Source organism: Myotis lucifugus, unplaced genomic scaffold (assembly GCF_000147115.1).
Source record: "Myotis lucifugus unplaced genomic scaffold, Myoluc2.0 scaffold_381, whole genome shotgun sequence".
NCBI lineage: Eukaryota > Metazoa > Chordata > Mammalia > Chiroptera > Vespertilionidae > Myotis > Myotis lucifugus.
The window spans coordinates 932,973-941,886 of record NW_005871429.1 but is presented as its reverse complement, the minus strand read 5'-3'; the positions used below and the strand labels follow the sequence as shown (position 1 = coordinate 941,886).

Here is an 8,914-nt window from a genome sequence, read left to right as displayed (position 1 = left end):
CCGCAGATGTCATGACCAACAACACAGTCTGTCAGGGTCTGGCCTTGGTCACCCCCTGGGCCTGTGGGTGGGAGCAAGAGGCTGGCCTACGATTGATTTTTGGATGCAGAATTCTGTCTTACAGAGAGCCAGCTCAAGGGGGCCACAGCTGAGGGATGAAGACACATGGTCTATTCCCCACAAAGCCAGTTTCCCCTTGGGCCTCCTTAGGTGGGAGGTTGTTATTCTTTGTCCCCATTTCATACATGTCCAGGATGGCAGCCTGATCAGGGATGAAGGACAGTGGCTCTCTGATGGTTTCCATGGCTCCCTCAACCCCAGCTCTGCATGCACAAACATCCCCTCCCTCCCTCCAGAGCCTGCAGATCCTGGCCCCCAGATGTCCCTCAAGCTCAGGCACCAGCAGCTGCCCAGCTCACTTCCAGTTTCTAGCCACCAAGTTCTCTCACTCTTCCACCCCAAAGAAAAAGCCTCCTATCTCCCCCCTCTACTCCCCCAGAATGGTATGTTCCCCAGACCCTCCACCACCTGGCTTCTTCCACAAAAGCAGGCCCAAGTCAATTTTATACACCTGAGGTTGGTCTAGTGCAGTGATGGCGAACCTATGACACGCGTGTCAGAGGTGACATGCAAACTCATTTTTTTGGTTGATTTTTCTTTGTTAAATGGCATTTAAATATATAAAATAAATATCAAAAATATACATCTTTGTTTTATTATGGTTGCAAACATCAAAAAATTTCTATATGTGACATGGCACCAGAGTTAAGTTAGGGTTTTTCAAAATGCTCAAAAGGTTCGCCATCACTGGTCTAGTGCGTGTGGGGGGGGGGGCGCTAGATGTATGGAAAGTGTTGTGCACTATGGCTGCTGTCCTGACTGGAGTGATTTGGGGCCTTTCTGAAGGTCCCTGAGAAGTCACTTATTCAGATCCCACCTAGGGCAGGCTAGTGCTGCGAGCTGTGAAGCCCTGGTCAGAGGATCCTGGCCCCCTTACTGACTCAGTGTGTCCTAGTTTCTGCAGCTTGCTGGGTAAGGGCCTAGAACTCCAGAACGCCTAGCAGATATTGGTACCCCCACAATGTATCTGCACACCCTACCTTAGACCCCCCTCATCTTGTCCACCACCAGAATATAATTATACCCACTCACCCCCAGTCACTGGCAGGGACAGTCACCCACAATGATCCCCACTCCCCACTCATTCATTTCCCCAAATATTTACATACTGTTACAAATGATGTATACAGTAAAATATACATCTCACACACAATTACATTTACACAATTACAGAGGATACACAAACATTCACACATTTAACACAGAAACGGATTCACAAGGAGAAACTAATATGTACTCTCACAAACATTAACACATGGTTCATACACAATCACAAATACCGGTGGGTAATCATAAATTATCTCTCAAAGCACAGCTCCATTTAAACATAGTTACACACACACACACACACACACACACACCACAAGTTCGAGTGTATAATGATAGTTTCGATTTGTAACTTAAGCAGAAAGAAGCACACACAATAACTGCGAACTCAAAAAAATAAAATAATTGCAAACACAATTACACACTATTACAAATCAGTGATATTCTGATTGCCCACACCATTCAGAATGCACACACACACACACACACACACACACCCCTCACACTCCAAGACACGATATCCTCTTGAGCACTAGCTGTCCCGGGAGAGCCCTTCTCTCCCTCCTTACCTCAGCTCTGCCTTCTCTCTGTCTGTCCCCCTTCTTCCTTCCTCTCTCCAGAGCCTGCAGGTGCTGGCCCCCAGATACCCCTCAAGCTCAGGTTCCAGAGCTGCCCAGCTAACACCAAACCCAAGTAGCTGTAGGGTGTTGGGCTCAGCAAGGAGCAGGCAGCCCTAACTCCGGATCCGGAGGGTTTTATTATTTTTTTCACATAAATTACACAAGCACTTTATAAAATGGTTGCACAGAAAACACCTTATAAGTGCATAACTTAAACCCCCCCTATGAACAGGATCTGGAGAAACAGGCTGAGTTTGTGTGAAAGCCTGCCTGTGAGTACCTGGGAGGGGCTAGGATGTGTGATGGAGGTCTGGCAGGCCAAGTGACACTGTTACTGCTGTTGTGTGTGGAATGGTGTCTCACAGTGTGGCCACAGCCTCGTGTTTATGAGAAGTGCCATGCTGTTCAGAGTAAGTCTAGGTCACACCTGGCCTAGGACAGATAGTGAGAATCAAAGGTAAGAAGGCTATGGCCCTGTGTGTGCGGGACATTCTGCCATACGTCCCCTGTGTGTGATCTGGGGTGACACCAAGAGGGACAGTGGAATCACCTCTGTGTGGGCCTGTGGGTGTCCTCATCTCTGTGTGGGCCTGTGTGTGTCAGTATGTGATGGTATGTGATGAGGAGTGGGATACAGAGAGAAGGTTCCAACGATAGCCCCGATAGCCCCGTGCTGTCCTCTGGGGACCCCGGAAGCTCTTCTTCTCCCTCTTCCCCCCTCTCTCTCAGTCCCACGTTAAAAATCAGATTAAAATAAAATAGATGCAAACTGAGGCGACTCTGAACAGTTTTAGCGGGCGCAGGACCGCGTGGGAGTCAGGGCGTGGGTCGCGGGTCCCTGTGCTCTGCACTCCTTTCTTCTTTTCCACGGAAGAGAGCGCAGTTTCGGCAAGCAGGCAGGCCCCACTTGGAGGGGCGTGCTCCCCTCCGTGGGCAGTCCGAGGCCGAGGCCGGGAGGGTGGGAGAGAGTCCTGGCTCTCAGGCCTCAGCGTTGACCCCTTGGCTGGGCCGGGGTCTGAGGGGTGGGCTGGGCAGGCTCACTCGCAGGCCGAGGCCACAGACGTGACGCTGGTGATCTTGGTTGAATCGTCAGACCAGGGCTGCAGGTTCTGCAGGGCGAAGAGCGACGAGTTGTGAACGCAGAGGGGGTCTGCGGGTAGCGGCTGCGCCAGGCTCTTCTGGAAGGCCTCTTGCTGCAGCTGCAGGAGGATGCGGTTCGCCTGCTGCCTCTCGGCTTCGCGCTCCTCCGCGGTCTGCCGCCTGCACGGGGACAAGCTGTTACCCACGCTCCCGAGCGATCCCGCAGAGACCTGAGCGCGCAGGGGGCACTGCTGCCTTAGCAGCACCCAGCTCCAGCGTGGGCCCCTCTACGCATCCCCTTATCTTGAAGATCCCGACTCCCACAAAGACTGGTAACCCCAAAAGTAGACGGAACCGAGCTGTAGCAGGGAAGCTGCGGGAAAGTCCGCTAGGCAAGGAGCTGGGGCTCCCTGTCCACGCGCAGCGCCCACACAACAGCCTCGAAGGGCTCAGCCAAGAATAAAATGGCATCTTGCCTGCCCCCAACCCCCAGGAAGACCAGACACCCCCGTCCCAATCCTGAAGGGCCTCGCCTTCCCCACCAGTCCAGGAGGAGGCAAGGGCTGTGGATGCGAGCTGTCCTGCGCGACCTCTCTTCCCCCTTTTCTCCGCGAACGTGTCCCAGGCCTGGATCTCCTGCGTGAGCCCTGTGCCCTGTGCCCTGTGCCTGCCCCGCTACCGCCCGGCCAGCCGGCTTCCTCCGCGGCGTCCAGGGAGGCGATGACTCACTCCATTTAATGCCTCCCCTCCACCCCGTCAACTGAGATCAAACGTCTGTCTCTAAGGTGGACAGACCTAATGGGAGTCCCCGGGGCCTCCAGAAGCAATTTGTAGGCGATCGATGAAGCCGCGCGAAGCCAGCGAGGGCCTCTCCGCGCGATGGACGCCGGCCGGCCTCCCTCGGCCCCTTCTTGCTTTTCACTCGGTGTCTCTGGCTCTCTCCTTCCCCTTCTTTCCTGCACTTTCAACTGTTCGACTGATTCTCTTCCTTCGGGCTTTTGTCTTTATCTCTTGTTTTCTTTCATCCCCGCCCCTGCCCCGTTGGCTTTCTCAAGATTAAGGGAATTTGTTTGAAACGAAAATGGAGGTTTTTCTCATCTATTGCTTTTCTTTTTCATACCTAAGGCTTCATTAGGCTGCCTGGTTTCCTTTTCTGCCTGGGTGGGGTCTCTAGCTTGCCTCTCCCCCCTTTGCGTTTTGGTTTCCCTGTTGTCTGTCACTCTTTCTCTGTCCCCCACCTGGGGGAGGGTCTTCCCTGGCTCCCTCCCCTCCCCTGGCTACAGCCCTGAGTGGGCCCTGAGAACACCGGTGTACCCCTCCCCAGCCAGCCTCGCTCCCTCTGCAGCTAGCTTTCCAGAGGTCTGAAGCTGGGCCCCCCTTCCCCTGCGGCAGGAATGTGGGGAGGGGTGGGGAGGGCAGCAGACTCGCGGGGCAGTGGCTTCCTTTGTGGCCACCACGGGCGGAATCCCGGGCAGATTCCTCGCCTTCATTCAGTAAAAGAGGAAACTCCAATTCCTTCCTCAGGCCCCAGGCCCGCCCGGCCCGGCGCCGCCGCCTTCGCCCAGACTCCTGCGCTCCCCCTGAGGCCTGAGCTAGCGAGAAACGCCTGGCAGGCGTGGAACCGAGTGTGCGGGCTGGATGTGCGGACGGGAGGGTGCAGAGATGCAGGAGGGGCCTGCGGAGAAAGCGCTGGTGTGTGCGGAGAATAAGGCTGCCACGAAGTTGGTGGGACACAAGAAAGAGGGGGAGGGAGGGAGGATGAGAGAGACAGAGAGGGACAGAGGTCGAGGTGCATGTATATAGGGGTAAAATTAGTGTAGTGGATGTGTGATGTGAGAAGGGTAATCTCTCTCTCTCTCTATCTCTCTCTCTCACACACATACACACACACACACACACACACACACACAACCATCTGCTCCTAATTGATCCCGGGTTCTGTGGGACCATCGAAAATCCCGCCACAGCCGGCGCGGATTGATTTTCCCCTTCCAGAGTGGGGAACCCGCGGCGGGAAGGCGGGGGGTCGCGGGAGGAGGGAGTCCGCGGAGTCCAGGCGGAGGTCTGGGGCCCCAGACGCTCTGCAGGGAGCCCGGCTGGGGCGCAGAAACCGGGCGCAGGCCATCCTGCCTCCAGTCTCCGGGATCGAGGGGGTATCTCTGTAAGTGCACGTTTGCGCAAACAAAAAGCCCCGCGGGACTCACTGACCCAGACGACCCGGACTGCAGAGACCGCTCTAACCCGCTGCCTCCTCAAGCAGCGGCCGAGACCAGCCGCGCTTACAAAGGCATTGGGTTGCCGGCCAGAAAGCCAGGAAGCCTCCGATCAGCAGAGCCAGGGCTCGCCAGCCTCATCTCGGTCAACCGCAGCGCCTGCCTCCCACTCCCCGAGAGCCTAGCAGGAGCTGCTGGCTCCTCCGAACACATCGGGAACCGGGAGCGGAGGGAGTGTGACGTCCCGAGAGGCCCGGAGCCTTGAGCAGCGGAGACCGCGCCGCCCGCGCCGCGCCCGCCCCGCGCGCTCACCTCCACTTGGTCCGCCGGTTCTGGAACCAGGTTTTGACCTGAGCGTCAGTCATTTTGAGCGCCTTGGCCAGGGCGGCGCGCTCGGCGGAGGCCAGGTACTTCTGGCGGTGGAAGCGCTTCTCCAGCTCGCAGATCTGCAGGCGTGTGAAGGACGTGCGCGGCTTCTTCTTCTTGGGGGGCGTCCGGTTCTGATAGGGGTGACCTATACGGCGTGTTACAGTGAAGGGTGAGAGGGCCACTGGAGCGGGAGACAGACAGACGGCAGAGGCAAGCGGCAGAGCGTCAGGAGGCGTCCCAGGCCCGACACCCCGCGACTCAGCGAGCATAGCAGCTAGACCCCAAAATCAGAGCCGATCAGGGCCTCCATCCTCCCTTCAGCCCTCAGCTCCAAGCCGGGGCCAGAAAGGGCCCCCTCCCGCCGCCAAGCTGCAGCCGCTGCTGCCACCACGGAGGCCTCCCCAGTCCTGGGCTTCCACGTGCCCAACCAGACACTATACCACAGCCACCTCCCCACTCTCCCTGAGGCAGCAGAAGATAGCAGCCCCCTAGGGCCCCCCACAGCTTCCCACTGCCCCAGGCCTCCAGCCTCAGAGAAGCTGCCCAATAGTAAGAGGCTGGACCCTGCCTGGTCCTGACCTAAGCCTCCATCACACAGCGATATACACAGACACATCACATACAACAGTGGCAACTTATAGATCTACACATCCAAACAAGCCAGCAGACAGCACAGGCACTCAGGCAGACACGCACAGGACATGGCAACACAAGGCGGTCATACACTCCCTCCGAACCTTCCTTAGGCCTGAAGGACGAGGAGATGCGCCCGTGGCTCCCCTAGGTAGGCCTCTGTGAGGTACCTTTCAGCAGACCCAGGATTAGTGGGTTCCAGGCTGGGGCTTCCCTCAGAGTCCTTCCCTCATTCCAGCGCCGAGAGAACTTGGGTTGGGGCAGTGGAACTCCTTGAGTCCAGGGCCCTTCCTAGAGCCCCAAAGTGGAGTGGCTGTTCTGCCTCTACGAACCTCCCCTCCCCCCAAAAAAAACTTTTTGCCACAGACCTAGAGTCTGAGCCAAGGTTGGAACAGGAGCAGGGGGGTCTGGGGTGCCCTAGGGTCTCCTGGTCTAGGGTCTAGCTCTAAGCTGCCTACCCCCCCCCCCCTTTCACAGTTGGGCGCTGAAGCCCAAACCCCGCTGGAGTCCCGGCCTGTGCCTCCCTCCTCCTGCTCCTAAGGCCTGTCCGGAACCCAGACTCAATTCGTGGCTGCTTTGCTGCTTCCCAGGGGGCGTGGGGGCCTGGCTGGGCGGGAAGATCATACTCTCAGATCCAGGGGATGCCAAGGGAAGCGGGAAAGCCCGGGGGAAAAGGGGCCCGCGCCCGAGCCAGGGGCTGAGCGCCCGACCAGCGGAAGCCGGGAGCGCAGAGAGCCGGGGACTAACGGAGGAAGGCGGGGAGCAGGCAGCGGAGAGGAGGGCAGCCCGGCGCCGCGAAAACGCAATTGTCCCGGGAGTAGTCCTTTGGCGGCCAATCGATCCTGGGCCTGGCCGGTGCATTATTTACGCCGGAGGGCCAGGGGTAGGAGGTGGAGCAGGCCGAGCCCGGACAGAACGAAAATGAAGCGGACGGCTCAGCCTCACGCTGCCACCGACCTGGGCGAAGCCCGCAGTTGGGGAGGAAAGGCCGCCAGCTCTGCCGCTGTGCTCGGGCTCGTGGCCTCTGCTGGCCCGCAGCGCAGCAGACACTGGGACTTGGAGTGTGTGTGTGTGTGTGTGCGTGTGCGTGTGTGTGTGTGTGTGTGTGTGGCTGGGGGGTGGGGGGCGGAGGTGGGGAACCTGTTCTTTCCTTGCGTCTGGTTCTGGGGCTCACCGCCTCCCAAGAGAACGTTGGCCGGGACGGAAGAAACAGTTTGTTCACATCGCGCCCCTTCTCTGAGATTCCGGGCCCCAAGTGCGGGCGGAATGTGTCCCGAAGCTACATTCCCCTTCCCTCCCTCTGACCGGGCCCAGGACTCCGCGAGGGGACTCCGGGAGCGCTTCTCAGAGCAGGGGTCCGGCGGGAGAGACGCCACGGGCCCAGGCTGGGAGAACTCTGCCAGCATGGCGATTCCTCGAGCATAGAAAGGTGGCAGGCGGCTAAACGTGGGGGAAGCACCAAGAGGAGCTGAGCGACCGACCGGGCAGGCACAGGGGGCTGCAGGGAGCCACGAGGGGGGAGGGAGAGCGCAGAGCCCGGGCCGCGGCCAGGCCGGGCGCGCGCGGGCCCCGGACTCACCTGTGAACCTGTCCTTTGTGTATCTGCGGTTACTCTCCATCCAGGGGAAGGTGAGGCCGGTGAGGTTGTTGACACCCGGCACGGCGGGCACGGAGGGCACCGTGGGCAAGCCAGTAGCCAGAGGCTGGGGGTGGGCCACCGCTCCAGCGAGTGGTCTGTGCGCGGGCACCCGAATCACTCCCGCAGCGCTCAGCGCCCCGCCGCCGCCGCCGCCGCCGCCTCCCGGGGCCGGGCCGCCCGCCAAGGCCATGTTCACGTTGTAGGAGCCGGCCAGAGGGCCCATGCTGCAGGCACCGCCCCCGCCGCCCGCCGGGCCACCGGGACCGCTCGGGCCGCCTGCGCCGTAGGCCCCCGCGTTCCCGGCCGCCGCCCCGGCCACCGGTCCCCCGCCGCCGTAAGCGTAGGCGCCTCCGACCAAACAGCCAAGGCCGTATTCTCCGTCCTGGAGGCGTGAGTTTGGCCCCATGCAGCCGCCCTGGTCCGGGCTGTTGAGGATCTGGTCGATGCCGAAGCTGATGGGCTCCGCGTGGCCCGGGTGGAGATGGTGCGGACCCAGGTGCTCCATGCCGACCCCCGCCCCGGCCCCGCGGGGGGCGGGGGGCCTGGGCGGCGGGGCTCGCTGTTTTTTCGCTCTGGGTGCAGCGCGCAGGGGCGCGAAAGCAGGAGCGCTTCCTGGCTGCGCCGAGACTTGGAGGCGAAGTACGCAGAAGGGCTAAAGTAGGGGGGAGGGGAAGGAGAGAGGGGGCGCCGTGTTCTACTCCTCTCCGGCTGCTCCTTCCCCTCTCCGGCTGCTTGCTCGCTGTTGACTCTGGGACATCAATCACCGGGCGAAAAAGCCCGGTGCGAGGGAGCCTAGCCGTTCCGACCCGGTCTCTCCATTGGCTGTGAGCAGAGAGAAGCGGGGTGAATGACAGCGCGGGGGAGGGGCGGAGACGGGGAGAGGGAGGCCGGGAGCCGAGACAGATGCCGGAGCCAGAGACAGAAGGACGGAGACTGAGGCGCAGAGAAGCAGTTCAGGAAGAGGGGAAACCGAGACTTAAAAGGAGAAAGAAAAAGAGCAGGAGGTGGCCATTCCCAGAGACTCACAGACAGACGGAGCCCAGGAGGTGGAGGTCAGAGCCCTCTTCCCCGCCAGGCAGGAGCCGCCCCCTAAATTTGAATTGGGCCAAAGGGGTCCAGGCCACAGGCCTCTGGGGAGGAGGCGTCCCTTGGCTACTGGAGAATCTTCCCAAGGGCTTAGCTGGGAAACACCT

The 8,914-nt window shown here is 59.8% G+C and overlaps 1 protein-coding gene across 1 annotated transcript; it reads right to left on the bottom strand.

The window, feature by feature from the left end:
- Positions 1-2,453: 2,453 nt before the first annotated feature.
- Positions 2,454-8,510, bottom strand: TLX1 (T cell leukemia homeobox 1). Its single transcript, XM_006101737.3, has 3 exons — positions 7,662-8,510; positions 5,393-5,594; positions 2,454-3,047 (listed from the first exon to the last, which is right to left on the bottom strand). Exons 1-3 carry the CDS (start codon positions 8,224-8,226, stop codon positions 2,825-2,827), a joined length of 990 nt encoding a protein of 329 aa, XP_006101799.1. The 5' UTR covers positions 8,227-8,510; the 3' UTR covers positions 2,454-2,824.
- Positions 8,511-8,914: the final 404 nt, after the last annotated feature.

Coding starts and splice junctions, on each gene's coding strand:
- TLX1 (XM_006101737.3), bottom strand. CDS start 8,226: ATGGAGCACCTGGGTCCGCACCATCTCCACCCGGGCCACGCGGAGCCC. Junction 5,595..7,661: donor CACAAAGGACAGGTTCACAG/GTGAGTCCGGGG, acceptor CACGCCGTATAG/GTCACCCCTATCAGAACCGG. Junction 3,048..5,392: donor AACCGGCGGACCAAGTGGAG/GTGAGCGCGCGG, acceptor GTCCCCGTGCAG/GCGGCAGACCGCGGAGGAGC.